This window comes from Rissa tridactyla, chromosome 1 (genome assembly GCF_028500815.1).
Source record: "Rissa tridactyla isolate bRisTri1 chromosome 1, bRisTri1.patW.cur.20221130, whole genome shotgun sequence".
Taxonomy (NCBI): domain Eukaryota; kingdom Metazoa; phylum Chordata; class Aves; order Charadriiformes; family Laridae; genus Rissa; species Rissa tridactyla.
The window spans coordinates 142,042,612-142,062,398 of NC_071466.1; the positions used below are offsets into that span (position 1 = coordinate 142,042,612).

The 19,787-nt window shown below is 42.9% G+C and overlaps 1 protein-coding gene across 1 annotated transcript in view; it reads left to right on the forward strand.

Annotated features, from left to right (window-relative positions):
- LOC128911964 (alpha-2-macroglobulin-like) overlaps positions 1-19,787 on the forward strand; it is a 41,739-nt gene that overhangs the window by 13,492 nt on the left and 8,460 nt on the right. The window contains exons 8-27 of the mRNA XM_054207613.1: positions 171-294; positions 900-1,014; positions 1,150-1,259; positions 2,130-2,291; positions 2,569-2,796; positions 4,490-4,553; positions 5,804-5,946; positions 6,302-6,451; positions 6,667-6,837; positions 7,281-7,380; positions 8,805-8,931; positions 9,211-9,439; positions 10,511-10,637; positions 11,225-11,346; positions 13,871-13,922; positions 14,554-14,637; positions 14,765-14,941; positions 15,834-15,918; positions 16,436-16,592; positions 16,879-16,953. Of these exons, the coding sequence (XP_054063588.1) occupies positions 171-294; positions 900-1,014; positions 1,150-1,259; positions 2,130-2,291; positions 2,569-2,796; positions 4,490-4,553; positions 5,804-5,946; positions 6,302-6,451; positions 6,667-6,837; positions 7,281-7,380; positions 8,805-8,931; positions 9,211-9,439; positions 10,511-10,637; positions 11,225-11,346; positions 13,871-13,922; positions 14,554-14,637; positions 14,765-14,941; positions 15,834-15,918; positions 16,436-16,592; positions 16,879-16,953 (2,602 nt within the window). The remainder of the gene's footprint in view (positions 1-170; positions 295-899; positions 1,015-1,149; positions 1,260-2,129; positions 2,292-2,568; positions 2,797-4,489; positions 4,554-5,803; positions 5,947-6,301; positions 6,452-6,666; positions 6,838-7,280; positions 7,381-8,804; positions 8,932-9,210; positions 9,440-10,510; positions 10,638-11,224; positions 11,347-13,870; positions 13,923-14,553; positions 14,638-14,764; positions 14,942-15,833; positions 15,919-16,435; positions 16,593-16,878; positions 16,954-19,787) is intronic.

Here is a 19,787-nt window from a genome sequence, read left to right on the forward strand (position 1 = left end):
AAATGATGGAAACGTAATCACTAGAATCATTAAAATAGCAGATTACTCAGCCTTTAAGAAGAAATATTAGGAAGTCACCCACAGAGGTCTTTAAGGAGCTGTATCTGATTGTGACTCTCTGACTGATTGTCTCATCATCTAATATATTGTTTAACACTTTGTGGTTATAGCTACACCTATGGGAAACCTGTTCCTGGTTTGGTGAATGTCCAAGTGTGCCGGAAATTTTCCCATTCTTCTTCAAATTGCTACGGAAAAGAAGCAAAAGCTGTGTGTGAAGAATTCACAAGGCAGGTGAGTCCCAAGATTAAAATGTAGGGTCTTTCTTATGGGTAATGGGCAATGTTGCCTAAAGGAGGTCAAATCTGTGACTGTTGGGAGACAGTAGGACATCAGAGGTAGCCCTCTGTCTGGAGAAATGCAGATGTTCTCAGAAGAAGGCATTCTTAAGAGGTGGGTCATTAAACTGGAAACAGAACTGATGAAGAAAACCCCACAGCTGAAATCCTGACCCCTATTGAAACTAGTGACAAATCTCCTGTTAGCAGCTGTGAGGTCCCTGCTATTGACCCCCAAACTGAGAAAAGAATCTGTGAAAGAATTTTGTGACTGTGGGAGGGACTGGCAGGGAGCAAAGAGCAAAGATGAGGAGAAAACAAGGGACCAATGCATGCCTTGGAGAACTGAGTGTCAAGTACTGCACAGAACACAGAAAATGTGTGGATGAAACACTACGAAACAGGCTGTAAACAAGTTCTGGTCTTGGAGACAGCCCTAGAACATAAGGCTGGGATTTTGTCACAGAATTTAAGCATGTTGGGTTTGGGGTATCTATTCCCGTCCCACAAGGCACCTGATTTGTTCACAGAATTCCAATTTTCTCTCAATTCCCTGCTTAGGCAGATGCTCGTGGGTGTGTTTCTGGTGTAGTAAGGACCAAGATATTTCAGCTCCAGCGCCGGGGATATGAGATGAGCATTGAGGTACAAGGCAAGATCACAGAAGATGGCACAGGTATGTATCATGTGGAGATGGCAAAGTGATGGCAGGCCATAACAGGAGGACGTGGCAAAGATGAGGAAAGTGGAGTGACATGTCTAGAAATGCTTTCATTCATTAATAACTCCTCTTTACTGTGCTCTCTCTCAGGAATAGAGATGATTGGAACAGGCTCCTGTGGAATCACATCCATCATGAGCAAAATCAGCTTTGACCTGCTGGACTCTCAGTACAGACCAGGGATCCCACTCTTTGGGAGGGTAGGGAATTTCTGAGACCCTGGACAATGAATGGCATAGCAAATTCACAAGTGCACAGCCCCATCAGATGCAATAGTGGTGTGCAGATGGCATGGTCCACCTTTGCACAGGCAGACAAATTACTGTCAGTGAGGGCACTTTAACAACATGTGGCCCTGAACCTCCTGGCAGTCAGCCCAGTGTAGAATCAAAGGCTCCTTGTTCTGACATATGAGAATAACATCAGGGAGCAGCAAGTGCGGGCTATTCCACAAGGGAACGTTATCCAGGTGCAAAGGGTGACCACAACATAGGTAGGTGTAGTGACCTCATCAACAAGGGCACAGCCCCACAGTACCCAACCAGACTGAGCAGAGCAGGGCTGGTGACAGTAACAGGTTCCACCAATAGTCCAGCGATCACCAGACAACATGAGGTGATGAGTCAGGGCTGAGCTCAACCAAGGAAGTCCAGTTAACCAGGTGGGAACAGCCGGAGAAAGAGCTGGGTCTCGGTCTACCTCCAATGTAGCTTTAGTCGAGGACTGGGGCAAGGTACAAGCCTGAACATAGAGTTCCTGAACCAAGACGCAGATGATATGTTGTGGAGGTCCCAGATGAAGCTGTCCAGGGGAATTAAAACCTACTGAGGAACTTAGGGCTCTGACAGATAATTTCCCTGGGCTAATCAGATTGTTTTGCTGAGAATTTTCTCAGTTGCTGCCTCATACAACTCAGGATGCACCCCACACATTTCCACATTCATGTCATTTATTCTTCTCCATGATAAAAGTCCTGCCTGGCAAGGAGGAAAAGGAGGAAGAGGCTTTAAGACTCGGGATTTGTCTTCTGTTTCTAGTCTAAAACCTGAAGTTTGTTTTTGCTCTGTTAGGTGAAGCTGGTAGATGGCACTGATGCTCCAATCGCCAATGAAACCATCATGATTTCTGTGGATGGAGACAAATACAAAGGGAATTACACTACAGATGAACAGGGACAATCCTGGTTTTCCATAGACACTACCACCTTCACGGAAGTTTCCCTGGAAATCCGAGTGAGTGGCAAAGACAGGGCAGAAGGACTAGGGTAAGCTTCTGTCTTTGTGATCAGCAGGGCAAATATCTACCCAAGGGTTATCAGTCTTTCCACGAATCAGAAGATAAAGCAAGTTTCTTGGCAGGTCACCCCTCTTCTCTGTGTCTCCTGTGCATGTTCACTACCTTCTTCTAAGAGTGGGAAATATAGAACATACTCAGAGTTTTTCTGTGGACTTTCATGTGACTTGTTACCTGGTTTTGGTCAGCTGTGAACTTTTTCTTCTTCTTTATCAGGCTGATCATAAACCTGAACTGAACTGTTATGACAGCGACTGGATCACACCTTCATATGAGCATGGCATGCGTAGAATAAGTCGGTTTTACTCCCCAAGTAATAGTTTCCTCAAAATTGAGCCAAAGCCTGAGACATTAAGTTGTGGCTCCCGCACGGAGATCCAGGTGCACTATATCTTCACACCAGAGGCCATAGGAGAGCAGAAGAAAATTGTCATTTATTATTTGGTAAGAATTATTTGTGGTGACTTTGATCTACAGCCACAGAGAGCACTGTGGCACGTATAGCTACTTTCCATGATGAGCAACCACAGCACTGCTGCATGGCCAGTCCGTAGTCAATAATGGTAAAGAGAGTTTGAAACTGAAAGTGTGGCCTGTGGCAGTGGGATTTAAACACATTTCTGTAAAGTTTCTCATGTTGTCTTCTATATGCAGACATGGGTAGGGTGTACACATTTTATTAAGAACAGAAGAAGACAAAATGTTGATGGAGGGAGCATTGTCTTGCGTGCAGCCATCCAAGACTCTTATTTCATAATACTCCACTCCCAGTTTCCCACATTCCAAATTCTGGTTCATATATGGTCACAGTTCAGAAACCAGCATCCTACAACAAGAAGATGAATGATGAGGAGGAAAGCAGTCCCCTACTCAGTTTTGTCCTTTGGTAGTCAACTAACCACTGAAACTGAAGCAACACTTCTAGCTACAGCACCAGAAAAGCCCAATAAGCTTAGAGCTTAGATCATATATCAGGCAATGATAGAAAGTTTGGGATACCACAGTAACCGGAACAGACTATAACATGCTGGCATTGAAAACCATGAATTGGTTCATTTTGGGGGTCAGAGAAGAGAAAGTAATTCAACTGTGACTGAACAATGATGTCACAATTTCGCTTGGGAGAACAAGAAGAATCAGATGAATATTAAAATAGAACTTCTTTTCCCCTAAATTTGTTTTTCTGGCTTTCTCATTTGGTAACACTAGCAGAAGAAATGAGAGTAGCCTTGAAGAGCTAGAAGAAATCAGTGGAACACACTCCTGTTCTGACGGATTGTACAGAACATCGGGGGGACTTTGAGATTACAAGAAAGAGAATAGAAACTTGTGGTAGAGATGTCCATGTGCTTATTTTCAAGACTGCTAACAATAAATTGAAGCACAAGATTCCTGTTTATGCCAGTAGCTTGGGAAAGCTGGTCTTAAGTATATACATATAGCAGGTAACCCAAACAGTGTGGGAACTCTTATTTTTGTAGGTGTGGATCCTGGATCCCACATCTTGAAATTAAAATATGGTGCTATGGAATAGATATCCTACATGAAAAGTACTTGTATAAAAGGCCTTTTTGGTTGTAAAAAAGGAAACTAGGAAACTTTTTATGCAAATGAGGAAATTACAACTAGTATTCAGGCTGTTGCTTACTACCTGACTTCAGGTATCTTATTCAAGCTCTTCTCATTTACAGCCTGTGCTCCTCTATTCCAACTCTGTGTGAGTTATGAAACTAATCCTGATTAAATTTTTCTCCAGGCCGTTTCACAATGCAACTGGGAGTGAACTGAGGAGAACTTTCAACCATCAGTCTGTTCCAAATTGTTAGAAATGTGCATATGACCCCCAAACATATGTGTGCTCGGAGGCAAAGTGCATTTGAACCTGATCTATATATACAATACGTATAAAAGGGAAGCCAGGTCTGACCAATGAGGAAACACTGGTCCTCCTAGGAGTGACTATTTCTGTCTTCAAAGACACAGTAAATTCCAGTCTGTCACTTGCTTAGTATCTTCTTGGTTTTGCTCGTAGTTGGCAGTGCTATTCGTACGCTCTACAGTTAACCCAGTGAACGTTCTTTCTCCTTCCCTTCAGCACTGGTAGCAACAATTACAGGAAGGTTTCTCTGTCACACAGGTGATGGCCAAGGGAGGCATTGTATTAGCAGACACCCATGATCTCACTGTGAATCCTGGAGAAGGTGAGCAGAACTACGCGTTTTTAGCACCTCTGATGATAATTTTGGGAGCAGGGGGGATGTAGAAAAAATATTTCAATTCAGACATTCAATGTTTGAATTGAGATGCATTTTCAAAATTAAATCTTTTTAAATGAAGTGGCTTGGGTTAGTTGTGTTTTCTCTGAGTTCTGCCAGGTGCTATTTTTTGGACCAGAAAATTTTAGAAAATTCAACAAAAAATATGCATAATATTTTGATCCCTTTTTCCTCAAACTAACACTTTCTGCTGACCACTCTACCGTATTTAGATTATGGATGCTTACCAGTGTTGTGAGACTCACATGTACAGTGAGCAGGAAGAACATGCCTCCTTTTCTTTCTGTCTCTCACTTTTCTTCACTTTTTGGGTATTGTTTCTCCCTTATAAGCATGCAAGCACACACATACCTATATTCTTACCAATACATTTAATTTTATTCATATAAATGTCCAAGGATTACACATTTCAGTAACTGAGGCTGGCTATGATACATCTTTAAAAGTCTTTCAACAGTGAGACCATGCAGACATTTTGGAGGTCTATGAGAAGGAGTTACAATGCAGTGGGTATAAACAGTATATGGAAGTAAAAGATCTTGCGTGCTGCATGTTCATAGAAAGTTCTGCATTCTCACTAGCAGAAGTGACTAAACTAACACCCTGGATCACAACTAGATATGTTCTGTCACCTTTCTCTAGATTGTGACATGAAGCTCAGGCCCAGCTAGGAACAGTCTTTCAACACAGAAGGGCATTTTCCACTGTGGTTGGAGCAATAGCTTGGTGTTCCAGCTAAATGCTTGCTTAGCAGTAACTTTGCAAAGTTATTCTCTCAACCCCTCTGCAACCTTGACTGCTGCCACCCATTACGACAGTCCCTTATTTCTATATTTTTTCCCCTCATCTATTTTTTGTAGACTGCAAAAGATCCTGGAGCTTGAGGTAGAAAGGGGTTGGGAACATCAAGAAATTATGCCAGATGTTAACTGGGGAGAATCTAGAAGATATGTTGAGGCCCAGCAAACTCAACTCATTCTGCTATAACATGATCACTGTTTGAATGCAGGTGTCTTCAGCAACAGTCATAGACATAGTCATACACATATCAGTATTCCTGCCCCTGCTAACTAAAAATGTTCAGCATGAGTGACCTTGACTTTTTTATCTGGGGAAGAAAAATGCATATACTGGAACATTTTGTATGTTGCTTAGCCTTTTTCTCTCTCTGTTAGTTTATGGGACATTTCAGTTGACATTCCCTGTTGAGACGGCAATTGCTCCCCTGGCACGGATCCTTGTGTATACCACTTCACCCAATGGGGAAGTCATCGCCAGTTCAGCAGATTTCGAGGTTGAAAATTGCCTCCCCAATAAAGTGAGTATAAGTCAGGATTTATGCAACCCATGTTTGTCTCGTGGCAAGTAATTCAGTTATCCAGAATGGAGGCAGAATTCACATGGTCATGAAATGATCTGACCAGGTGTTGACTGAGGATTAGTGACTGAAATTCCAGAATAAATTACAAAGCCATAACTATAAAAAGTGGAGCAAGACAGGGTAAGAAAGGGAATCACCAGTCATTTTTAATTACATTGGTCAAAGCTGAATATACATTAGAAGAGCTGCAAGGCACTAGCAGAGCTCAGTTCACAAGGCTAGATGCTTTGACATAATAGCATGTAACAGTGTCTGGAAACACAGCTGCTCTAACTTCCTTTTGTGGTTGCAGGTCAGACTGAGTTTTGTACCCAAGGAAGGTCTTCCTGCCTCCAACACAAGCCTGCAACTCCATGCCTCACCAAGGTCCCTGTGTGCCCTCCGTGCTGTGGACAAGAGTGTTCTCCTCATGAAGCCTGAAGATGAGCTCTCTCCCAGCTCTGTAAGTCTTGGTTATTTCTGGTAATGAGCAAGTACAAGAATGAGGTTCAACTACAATTAACACCACTATGGACATGGGGTCATGTTTTTTTATAGCTGCATTCACTACACTTGGTTTTTAGAAGCTGGCTTTTATGAAAGGAGTGTTAAGTACTGTCTGTGTCCCTGTAAGTGCTGACATGCCACACTTTTCCCCGGTTGTCCGCATTTCCCCAGGTGTATGATCTTCTCCCACTGAAGGAAATCCGGGGTTATAGATTCAAGGACTACTACCTGGAAGAAGACAATGTAAACCCTTGTGTGTCACTTGACAACATATTATTAAATGGATTCATCTACATACCCCTTTCTCCTGACGGCGAAGGTGATGCTTATGACATTCTCAAAGTAAGCTGCAGCAGGGAAAGAGTCCTGAGAAGTGACCCCTGGTAGCATAATATTAGAAACCCTTCCTCAGTCATCATGTTCTCTCTCTATCCGGTGTAGACAGTTCTTTAATAAAGTACCAGTTACTTTGATAATTCACAAACACACCTATGCCCATCTATAGTCCTGCACAAGACTTTTTGGCTCCTCTCAATCTAAAGCTTTTCACATATATCATTTTCACCTGGGCAGATGTCCCCAAGGTAGACCCCAGCTTTCCATCTGATCATGACAAGATTTAGCCTTAGGATGAGTATAACATGATAAAGCCTCAACATCTGGGTTGAACTAGTCTATCTGGCACTTGTATACAAGCTTTTGTTATTCTGATCGATACCAGACCTAAGTACATCTATTCTTGACATACTAAAAATGTTTTGCTCTTCTTTCTCTTTGTTTACTAGGAATTGGGCTTAAAAGTCTTCACTAGCAGCAAGATCCACAAGCCTGAAATCTGTCAGCATTACCCAGAACACATGATGGAAAGGAGTTACAGTAGTTCCAGTAAGAATACATGCTTCGTTTTACCTCACGCACAACTACCTAAAATTTACCGCCCTGCTTCTTTCCTTCCCTCTACTTTGAATATTAATTACACCAGGCAGACCAGATTCTCTTGTCAGATAATACTGACCTAATGCAGGATCACTCCCTTCCGGCCACAGTCCTGAAACACAAAACAGATAACAACCTCTGCTTGCCTATGCCCAGCTAGACATATGTGCCTGGCTCGAACCGTGTGTGCTCAGTGACTCCCGTGCCAGACCCTACAGCCGGGATCCTCTAGGCACTAAGACAGTCTGCCTACGTTGGATGGACTGTGCCAGCGCAAAGTAGCGGCTTTTTTTCCATCAGATCTGAGTCCAACTATGGAAACCTAAAAAAGGAGTCTTTACTTCTAGGCAGTCGCATTCTAGCAACAACTAGAGGAACAACTAGGGCAAAAGTGAGCCAAGATAAATTAGAAGGTGGTACAATTCTATGGGTAGATATTTTATCATGGGGGGCTGAGAAATTTGGTTCTGTTCCCAGCTCTCCCACTCACATGACTATATAAGGCTGCGTAGGTCATGTCACTTCTCTGCAGCTTCAGTGACTGTGAAGATAGAATAATAATATCATATTTTTTTTCTCTAAATAGTTCTGAGATTAGAAAGGCTACATAAAACACACTCACCTATATCACTTCCAGTCACTGACTTTTCTGGTGCAGTATCCCAGCTCCTGTTAAAAAATTATAGCTTTTGGCCTAGTGATAGCTTCTGGGTATTCATAACAGATCAGATCTTTGGTTTTGAAATGCAGGATTTGTCTTCAGAGCATGGCCTGAGACAGCTGGCTGCTTTGAGAAGATGTAAAGTGTTCTAAGGATGATGGATAGCCTTTCATAAGGCACTATGCAATCCTGTGAGAAAGCATCTCCCTGTTCTGGAACCATTTATTTGCTAATGGCCAGAGATGTAAAGACCATATTAAACTTAAAACAATCTTAGATGGAGGAAGGGAGGGCTAAGTGTGGTTTCTGTTTCTGGTCATGTATAAGCACAATCAATTCTTCAATCAAATTTAATAAACTATGTGCAACTGTAATATCTGGAGGCAATAAGATCCACATTTGACACTACTGCAATAGAAATGTACCCTCAACAACATCATCGCACATGGCTCTTTTGGCACTTGCTGGGTTTGGTGGCAGTGGGGGAAGAATGTTCAACCCCATCCAATCTCTGTAAGAAGAGCAGTAACATTAGGAAAAACTAAATATTGAGATCACAACAGAGAAATACATTTGTTTCTAGTGGTCAAGGTTTCAAAGCTGTTCTTCCAATTTTAAAATTTTAGCTAAGAATAACCACTACCTGGAAAGAAAGTTAGAATGGAGTTTGACACTTCTTTTCCTTTGTTCCTATCCTCAAACAAAATGCTAGTCAGTGCATTGCATATGCCTGATGATTTTGACTATGATCTAACGGAACATATGGCTGCTGGCAATCCTGCGGAGACCGTCCGGAAGTACTTCCCTGAGACATGGATCTGGGACATAGTTTCAGTGAAGTAAGTGTTCTTGGGAACGTGGAGTGTGGTCACTGGCGCAAAACCTCAGAAGATATTTAAGTCTCTATGGAAGCATCGGTATTTCAGTGAGAGGGGTATTTCTAGTAAACGGAGGGATTTTTCAAGGTCACTAAGTGTGCTTTGGGAGGACATGCAAAAGCCAGTGCCCATATCCCAACTGGTCAGGAGTTTGCTGTCAGCAGGTGTTGTTCAGTAGGCTGAGAAAAATGTAGATGATCACCAAAATATAACTGAAATGTGTTCTCCATCCCTCACCAGCTCTGAGGGAAATGCTGATCTAGATGTGACCATCCCTGACACCATCACCGAGTGGAAAGCTAATGCATTCTGCACTTCGGCAGACACAGGCTTTGGCCTGTCCCCGACAGTGTCCCTCAGAGCCTTCCAGCCCTTCTTTGTAGAGCTCACCATGCCCTACTCTGTGGTGCGTGGTGAGTCCTTCACACTGAAAGCCACCGTTTTCAACTACTTGACCGCCTGCATCAGGGTAAGAGACATTGATAACTTTGCTCAGACTGACAGCTTAGGGACTTGGGGACTTAGGGACTTAGCTACAATGGACCACTTACCACATGGTTTCCCAAGCCAGATGACTGATCTCCAATTTCATATGGGTGTACGTGTGTAGGAATTCTTGGTGTATTTAATAAAGGGGGAATATGTTTTCCTGACAAAGTTTTGAAAGTTATGTTTGATTCAGAACCTAAAGATCTGCTGCTGAGGCCCCCAGCCTTGTCATCGCATATTTATGTCACTGTCCTATAGAAATATGAAACTGCATACCTACATGGAAACTCCAGGTTCACCAGGGTGGATACCTAAAGGATACCTTTAGTCTCATCTCATGTAAACATCTCATAAATTATCACGCCAGATTTGCTGGAATATGCAGTCTTCCTGTGATTTATTGCATCTGCCCCTAAGACGCTGGGCAGAACCATATAGCTTCACTATTCTTATCTGCATTCTTTCACCAGCAAAAAAGACAAGACAATTTGGGAGGTGATTCGAACAAAATCTCAATCACCTTTCCTCAGTTTTTTTATAAATACAGATTTTATTCTAAAAGGAATGGAGCTGAAACAAGGAGGGGCACTGATCCAGCCATTCCAATGCACTCTCATAACTGTCTTTCCTGTTTTGTTTGCTATTTGCAGGTTTCTTATTCCACTCTCCCTTGTTCCCTTACAAGCTTTCCCACTGCTAGCGTTTTACCTCTTCACCTAACTAATCATGAGGGGGGTCTTTAATTCATGGCTAAGTTTTGTAGTCATTGCTTTGCCTTTACTCACGCAACTGGTCCATGCTCTCCATTTTTCCAGAATCAATTTCCTTTACAAAAATACATGTCCTGCTCTCTACACTTACCTCCCCAATCTCTTACAATTGTACACATCTCAATCTTTTCCCACTTCATCCCCCAGTTCTTGCTCTGCAGTATCCATAAGGTTCTCAGTCCCACAGAATAACCAGCTCCACTACCCATTTCCATGTACTGCACTGTCTCCACGTTCTTTGCAATTCCAACCTTCATGACACCTCTCTGTACAACCGGCAGGTCAGCACGTCTCTGGCTGAATCTACTCATTTCCTGGCTACACCACTAGAGAAGCAGGAAGAATCCTACTGTGTCTGCATGAATGACAGGAAAACTGTGGCTTGGGCAGTAACACCAAGATCTCTAGGTAAGAAGCTGGACAAGAAAATACTGGGATCAGATATCTGTGGACGACATCAGATCTTTGGTGTGATGAGCTAGGTGACTCCAAACCTGTCTGGAAGAATCTTGTCTACACCAGAAGTGAGAAGTCCAACCCTGAGGTTGAGACGCTATACTGGGATGCAATTTCCAGGTCCTAAACAAACTATTTAAGTGTTACGGGACATTGTTTTCTTAACATTTGAATAGCAATCACAAATTCCCTTAATGCATGCAAAGCACTCAGACATTCCTGTTGTGGAGCTGAGAATGTCTTAGCTTAATGTGGCTGGGTCTGAAATATTTTAGTCAAAGCTTTCTTTCTTTCTCTGAAGCCTCCCAGAACAAGACCGATTTACAAGAGCTGCCCCTCCACTACTCTTCTTGCTGATGGACTAACACCTGCTCAGGTGGCCATCACAAAGGAGGTGGCTCCAAGGCTGCAACTAGTCCAAGTTTAGTTCTCCTCTTGGAAAAGCTTCTCTGTAACACACCAGAGAGCGCCCACACAAACACAAACCCGCGTTTCCCTGGCACTGCCCAGCGGGGCTGGTTGACCCCTGTTTGCTCCAGGGCAGGTGGAGTTCTCGGTGAGCACTGAGGCCCTGCAGAACCAGCAGCCCTGCGGGAATGCCATCGTGGAGACCCCTGAGAAAGGGCGGAAGGACACGGTCATCAGACAGCTGCTGGTGGAGGTATGCAGGGTGCTGAGTTTGGCAGCACAGAAATGCAATAATAATTTCATGCTCCACAGCCACAGTTGCTGTATGATAAAGGTTTTCTGTTTTCACCATGATAGCAGCAATAATGGCTTGTGTGACTTTGACTCTGCACGCTTTTATAAAAGAAGCATTGATAAATCTCACGCAGGCCAATAGAGCCTGTAACTCATAAAGTTGCCATCTCATAGTAAAAGCAGGGTATTACATTACATAGTCGGACAGAAATAATAAGGCAGGCAATAATGACACGTTTGTCCCAGACACATCATCAGGGAGATAAATGAGAACTCCTTCGGTTTACCTGTGATAAATCACAGGGATAGGCTGCAAATGGAAGGCTCGCCAGAAACCTTAGGCGTCTCCTCCAGCACATGGCCAGTACTCTGGAATATGGAACAGCCACCACAATCTGCAAATATTTCCAAGCAAAACTACCGTCATTGTTTTGAATTGTTTTTATTACACTTTTAAGAACGTTCAAAACTTTTTATTTTTGCCTTCTTTTGTACATTTTTTTTCTTAAGCAGTGTTTTGCAATGATAAAACCACAGCTCTTCCCATGATAAATAGCCAGTCATAAAATTAATCCACAGTATAAGACTCTCTGTGATGCAAACAAAGAGTACTGGCTTGTTGTAGAGTGAAATCTACGTAATATCACATGTCGTAATATTGTCAATCCTACGCATGACAGGAAGGAATAGTCGTATTTAACAAAATTAAGTTAAGAGTAATATATAACATTTCAACTCCTCCTTACATTGCAGACATTCCAATTTTTAGTAACGCGGAGCTAGGATTTATGTAATATGGAACTTCGGAACTTGTTTTGCTAGCCTGAATGTAACGATGGAAAAGCAATCCTATCTCTTAGGCATCTTTTCTTTTTTTTTAAATTTCACTTATTTACAAATTAATTTGATTGTGCATTTTACGGATCAGGGCGCGAATAGCTGTTTAACATTTCAGGAAAATTTTCCTTGTTTCATATATGCCTTCAGGGAAAAGCATTTATTTTGTTCTTTGAAGATACTGGAAGATCAGAACTGTAAAGTCTTTTCTCCCAGATGGCGGGGGAGTGAAAATAACTGATCGAGCACTAAAATGACTTCTGTCAGGGTGTCTGAGAGATTACTGGTCTTATCCTGTTATTGTAATGAGGTAATAAATCTACAGCAAGCCTTGACTGGATGGAATCAGAGATTAGCATCCAAGGCTGAACAATTAATTAGGAGGGGTGGATACAGTGTAACTTGCTTGGGGTGGAGCTGCATTGTCCCAAACACAAGGATGTCAATATCCCCTGTAACAGGCAACGCATCCCCGGGGAGAGAGAAGGAAGCGTGCCAGAGCCCCTGGGGCGTCCTCTTGACCCTCGGGAAAAAAAACCTTGCTGGGAGCTAGTTGGGAAACAGGATGTTTTTTCATCCAGGAATTTCTCAGCTGGAAAGGAAAATCTTTCAAATCGTTAGTTTGTATGTTTTAATTTCCTGTTGAAATGTTCAAAATCAAACAAAACAATGGATTTCTCATTTAGTTGCATTTCATAATAACATACTGAAACAAACAAGAAGCATTTAGCTCTGTCATGGTTTATCCTAAAAGCTTTTTCTTTTTTTTTTTTTCTTTTTTTTTTCCCCCTACTCTTTCTCTGTCTTTTCATACTGAAGAATGAAAGACAATGTATTTTAATTATGTGAGAAAGTGAAGGTAATACCATTGTTCACATGCTGGGAAAAAAGTTTCAGCTGGCAAAAGTTGGGAACCAGCAATGAAGCAATGGGAACTTTCCTACTTGGAGATTAAAAAAATGGATGTGGGGATATCACTGAAATAAACTCTGACAAAATATGTTTTCTGGTAAATATTTGATTCCTGAGTTTTATGGAGAATGTTTTCATAGAAACCAGGACTTCTTTGTTGACTTGAAAAATTAGTGTAGAAGTTTTTGAAACAGAGGGAGGATGTGATCACCGGTTGACTGTGGCATGTATTTAAATTTTGGGTGTTGTAACATGTCACTTGTGGGTGCATTGGAGTGCTCTAGTTGCCAACTGTCACAGTCTTACATACATATCCTCCTGGCACCCCAGGCGCTCAGCCGTCATCACAGCCTGCAGAGTTCTGCTGGACTGGGCCGAGGTGGGCAGCACCTTGGAAGACAGGTGATGTCTTACTCTTGGTAGCATCATCGTGCACATTACCTACGCCATAACCTGTGAAGACGCAGGGCCTCTCTCAGCAATAAGAAAGGAAAGAACATGTATTAAATTTCACATTTTTATTAGCCAGTACATTATAGTCCTAAATTATCCTCAGTTTAGCACATGGAAGAAAAAACTTCGTAAGCAATTTTTAAAGACTTTTCAGTATAATGAAGTTATAAGTATTTCATTTGTTTCGAGTTCCTTTTAGTTGCCCTCCTGTATTTCTTCCTTTTCATTTTCGTTGTTGTCGTTTCTCATTTTTTGCTTTTTTTCTTGCTATTTTCCCCAAGCCGGAAGGGACTGAGGTGGAAACTACCTACAACTCTGTGCTCTGTGCATCTGGTAAGAGCCTTTTGCTTTCTAAGACTTTCTTTGCCAAGGTTGAGACTAAAGACAAACAGAAAAGACAAGGTTTGTCAATGCTCGGAGAAGAAAGGTTAGGGATCAGATAAAACTGAACAAACTAGATGTATGTCCATCTGGGAGTGAAACTAGTTCTTCCTAAAGGAGAAGAGCTGAGACTAATAGTCCCTGCAATTACAGAGGCAGAGCACATCTCATAGGAAATGAGGCTGGCCGGGTCCTTGTAGGGAGAGAATATCTGGGATTTAATGGGATTATCTCTAACATTTGTCATGCAGTGGGTGTAAAATCACAAACCAGAATCTGCAGTAAGCCAGACTGCTCACCAAAGCAGAAAAGGCCAGAAAAATAGCCTGGAAAGTGTATTTGTTAGTTAATGCCAGCTGATAGTTCCGTGTAGAAGTCCATGACAGTCTGTGTGCAAGGGTATTGCAGGCCCAACACAAAATTTGCAGGATGGGAAGCTTCCACAACAAAATTAGAGATGAATGGATTTGTTGAAGGAAGGAAACCCCTGTCCAGGGGATGGTGTCTCACCCTCTTAGCTGCTACCCATGCATGTAGATATATCCGCAATTGTAACAAAATTGATCTGTTTTCTTTATCCCAGAAAAGTCTATGTCAGAGCCAGTCTCCCTGGTTCTCCCAGAGACTGTGGTGGATGGCTCAGCCAGAGCATGTTTCTCAGTGCTAGGTAAGTGAAGCATTCTTCAAGTATCACATGCTATTTTGAAACACTGCCATGTTTTTCAGGCTGTGCTCAGTCTACTGGCAAGCCCTGAACTGTGCTAATTTACACTGGAAATTGTCCCGCTCCCCAGGCGACATCATGGGCGCTGCCATGCAGAACCTGCACCAGCTGCTCCAGATGCCATTCGGCTGTGGGGAGCAGAACATGGTCCTGTTTGCACCCAACATCTATGTCCTGGACTATCTGAACAAGACAGGGCAGCTGAGCGAGGAGGTCAAATCCAAGGCCATCGGATACTTAGTGAGCGGTGAGCTGGGACATGGCTTTTGCTTTTCCGTTCATTCCTTTCCTTGGCAACTGGATAAGGACGCTATAGGCCACTGGCATGCGTGATCTAGGAGAGGTCGTCCTGGTGCATACAGGGAACATGTGGTAGGTCAGGTGTATATAGTACAATAGCTATAAGAGAGAGAACCCTGCACTCAGGTAGAGGTGCAGGGTAAGAGAGGACAGCGTGCAAACAGGAAAATAGAAAAGTCCAGGACTGGCAATAACTCAAGAGTTCTCTCTGTAAGAAAAGGGATATATGTAATCCATAAATCAGGCTGCAACCATTCATCGTGGCAGCCGCTTGTTGTAGATCTCGGACCCTCCTTAGGATTAAGAATACGTCACTCACCTCCAACTAGGCCAGAATGTAAACACACTAGCTAGCACACGTTAGCAGACATAACACTGGTACATACATACACAGTGGGTATCTGCTGACTAACAAGGGACTAGTTTTACTCAGTTATTTCACAGAAAAACTGCACTTCCTCCAGTGAAAACGATCTTGTTTTCTGCATTCCTATCCTGTGTGGGGCTCACCTTTGTATTGAATTCTCCTCTGGGAACTGTTTTCCAATTTTTCTCTCCAGTCTGGGATACATTTACTTCTCCTCATCAAGTCTAGGGCAGAAAGTGGCAATGACTGCAGACACCCAGTTTCCAGGTGTTTTGGGAGGGAGGAAGAGCACAAGGATGGAAGTACTCGGTGCTGTGGGTTTGCCTGAACTTCCGTTGTAACACTGAGCCGTGTAGCTCACACTTGTGCCATTAGAAGGGGGACACTGCGTCCCATGTCTGCTACATTTCCTTTGCACGGCTCCGTGAAAAGTACTGTGACAACTAAAATATTCTCCCACTCTCTATTTCAGGGTATCAAAGGCAACTGAACTACAAACACTGGGATGGTTCTTATAGCACGTTTGGGCCCCTTTATGGGCAAGTTGGGAATACCTGGTAAGGCTTCAGTACCACTGGCTTTTCATTTCTGCTTTTCATGCCTCCCCTTTCCTCAGTGTTTCCTTGTGCTTGGTCATTATGGAGGTTGAAATGGAGGTGGAGATGAAATGATAATCATGGCATCACAGGGTAATCATGTGGAATAACAGAGCAGGGAAGGATGCCTTTTAGTTTTGCAATGCTGCACTGAAAGCTACTTACCTCCCCTTCTTCAGCTCAAGTGAGGGTGACCTGCGGGATGCCCTAGCTAGTTCTTGTTAGCAGAAGATGCTGTTGAATCCCCAGAGTGCCATTGCCCACCTACCTGCAGCCCTCAGGGCTATGAATGGCAGGGTCCATTTACCATTGGTCCCTATCTCACCAAGTCGCTGAGCTGGCTCGCAGTTTCCAACCAGCCCTTGTGATCTAGTCCTGTAGCCTCTACTGCTTTCCTCCAGAACAGTGATGACAGATGATGACTTCTGGTGGGTAACAGGCCTGCTCAGGATATTTCAGTTCCCTCTGCCACTTTCAGGCTCACAGCCTTTGTCCTCAAGTCCTTTGCCCAGGCCCGGCCTCACATCTTCATAGATGAGAAGCACATCCAGGATGCTTTGGTCTGGCTCACTCAAAAGCAGAAGGAGAATGGCTGCTTCCGCAGTTCTGGGATGCTCCTGAACAACGCCATGAAGGTAACACATCTGCCTGGTTGGCTCCACACGGACTTTGTCAGGCTGGAACTTGACCATAAGTCACTCTAGGGCCAACAGCTATTTCAGCACTTGGGGGTTGGGGAGGAGGGGGAGTTAAATGTGCGAGCTATCACAGAACCAGGAAGAAGCCAACTGAAGCTTCTGAAGGACTTACCATGAGAAGGAGGCTAGGAAGAATTTGTCCCTGCAGGATGTAAATATTTAGCACAGGGAGAAGCAAGTGGTGCTGTGTGGGCTCAATATCTACTTTTGCGGTTCCCCGCAGGGTGGAGTGAGCGACGAGATCACGCTGACGGCCTACATCACTATTGCACTGCTGGAGATTCCTCTGCCTGTAACCGTATGTGTCTGCACCCCAACCCAACCTGGCACTAACCTGTCCCCCCCCAAGATTATCAGGTCCCTTTACCTTTTGAAAAAATAAATCCTGTCTGAATATTCTTTCCGTTCAAGCCTAAACTGGAATAATATTTTTCCTCTATTTTTCTCCCTTGTCCAATCCTGTCTCACATATACACATTTCATTTAATCTTTTTCTGAGTTCTTTTGTGGAGAATCAAGCTTTTGCTCCTTTAAAAGAGTACAGCTTGGATTAACAGTTAAATTATATTTATATCTCCAAACTGAGCCAAACAGTTTTTCTACACCCACAAAAATCTCCTTTTGTTTGTTGGAATAGTACTTTCCTGTTGAACCACTTCTATGGGCCCTGTTGGGTTGGCACAACAGCACAGGTCTGTAAAGAAATGTGGCACACTCAGGGATTCATTCTCATTTTCTCTGCCTCTTCTTGATTGTTTTATGGGAAATCCCCATCCTTAATGCTTGGGGAATAAGGTATAGCTATAACGTAATAAAGTATGCCTATAGGGAATACCATAAACAGTAGTCTGTGAAAACGCTGAAGCTTATTTAAAAGCGACGTGGGTTCAGTCGTTCTGATCCCCGAGTCTGTGATCCCCTCACTGTGAGACAAGCCTCTGGTGCAGGTAAAACTGGAGTGTGAATTGTGGCAGAAGGACTGCTGAGCCAGGTTGGTTGCCAGGCTGCTTGTAATCCCTCTGCTCCAAATGTAGTAGGGACTATTTTGTGTTTAAAGTTTTTTCCTGTATAGTGAGAAACAGCAGAAGGAATTATTTTGTCAGTAGGGTGATATGGACTTCATGGGATATTAACTCCACCAGAGGAGTACTCTTTCTTTGGTATGTGTTGTGTTTAGAAGGCAAGTTCTCAGGCAGAACTGTATTGGATAACAAGGATGTTTTTCATCTCCCTATCTGAGCCTAAAAGTGCCACTGAATGTGGAGGGGCTTGTCAGAATCTGATAGGAATATGGATACATTTCAAGTTAAGCTGCATGAACTCCTGTGCATAGCACGGCCCTAAGGTATTTAATGCTGCTGGCAAGCATACAGACTATTTCTGTAAGTAAAGTAAGCCTTATTAGATCCCTCACAAAAAACCTTACCAGTACTGTCCTGAGCATGTCCATCTATGCCACATCCCGTCATTAGACAGAACTCCTCCCCAACACTTACCTTACAAACAGCAGTAAGCATAGGAAACCTTAGGAGAGGCACAGACCCAACCAATTCTATTTTTATTCTTTGCTTTCTCAAAAGCAGCTGAATTGCCTCTACTAAAGTGACCACAAAATATTTCATCTTCCAACACACACCCGCTGAAGGCAAAGTACAAAGCCACTGAAAAATAAGTCTTTTCCTTCTAGACCATTAATTAAGCTGTAAATGTGCTGTTAGGCTTCAGATGATGGCGTGCCCCCCTGCAGTGTTATTGCTTCAATTTTATAACAGTTTTTCCATCACAAATGAGGAATAGTAATGTGTCTTCCTGAAAGGTCATGGGGTGACAATGTCTGTTACTTAATACCATGTAAAGTAGCTACATTTTGCTTTGCTTCAGAGTTTGTGCCCTTAAACCGTACTTGAGATTCTGGCTTGTACAGAGAGAGAAATTACCTCCAAAACAGAAGTTACATCATCAAGTTTCAGCAACATGAAATTTTTACAGAAGGCCCTGGAAAAGCGGAAATAAACAATAAAAAGGAAAGGATAGAACAGAGGGTGAAAGCATAGAATAGTCTCAAGGTGATAGCTAGAGGAGGAAGACAAGTATCCAGTACATCTACAGAGAGGAAGCATATCACAGAATTCCCCTTGCCCTGATGTTACCTGAAATAAAGGCTCTTGAAACCAAAAGTAGTTTAGAGAGGAGATATTGCTTTATTTGATGTCGGGTGCTAGGAGGAAAACCCACAGATCTAGCACGCCTTACCGGGGATATTCACCCATTATTTATACACAGAAGATGCTCATAATTCCACCTACCTAATACATAACTCCACCTAGGCTTACATATTCATTAGGATGACCAAATAGCATTTTTGCACATGCATGTTAAATTTTGCAGCATCAGCAAGACACTTCTGCACAGGCGTGAGTTCCTCAGTGGTCGTTTGGGTGGGGATACCCTTCCTCACATTATCCTTTTAAGGTATTGAGTCATCTCAGGACAGTAAAAGTTTACTGTAAGTTGGCCAACTTCTTGATGATGATAAGGATGTTCCTTGAAGTAGCCACAGCTCTGTCCTAATTGGTATAGGAGCACATACTTGACGCATAAAAGAACCTTGAAGTGATTAACTACTCCTTGTTATCCCATCCTTGGTGATTAGCTACTTCTGGCTGTCTCCTCATTATCACTCTTTGTAACATCAGCTCAGTGACTAACTCTTTTCTCACACAGTAAGAAGGTCACTAATTAACTATTTTCTCACATAGTAAGAAGGTTAGTAGGAAACAACATTTTAGTTAGCATATTGTTATAAACAAAGCAGAGGCCTGTCTTTGGTAACACTGAGACAGAATCAGGCCTCTTCTCAAGGCCCTGTTTCGCAGTCTTCAAATCAAACTGGGAAAAAACATTACAAGAAGTGTTAAAGAAAGGCATGCACAAGATAAAGAACAGCCTCTGGTTGGCCATTCGTTCCAGGCAGCATTTGACCTGGAGGTGAAGGGTTCAATGTACAATGCTACAATCTTTGTCAGACAGGAGAGAGCGGATGTTGAAGGTCCATAGGTACCATCTGATCCCTGTTGTTCTAAGATGGACCTCAGTGTGAGCTCTGGCTGCTTCAGCTCAGTCTCTCTCTCC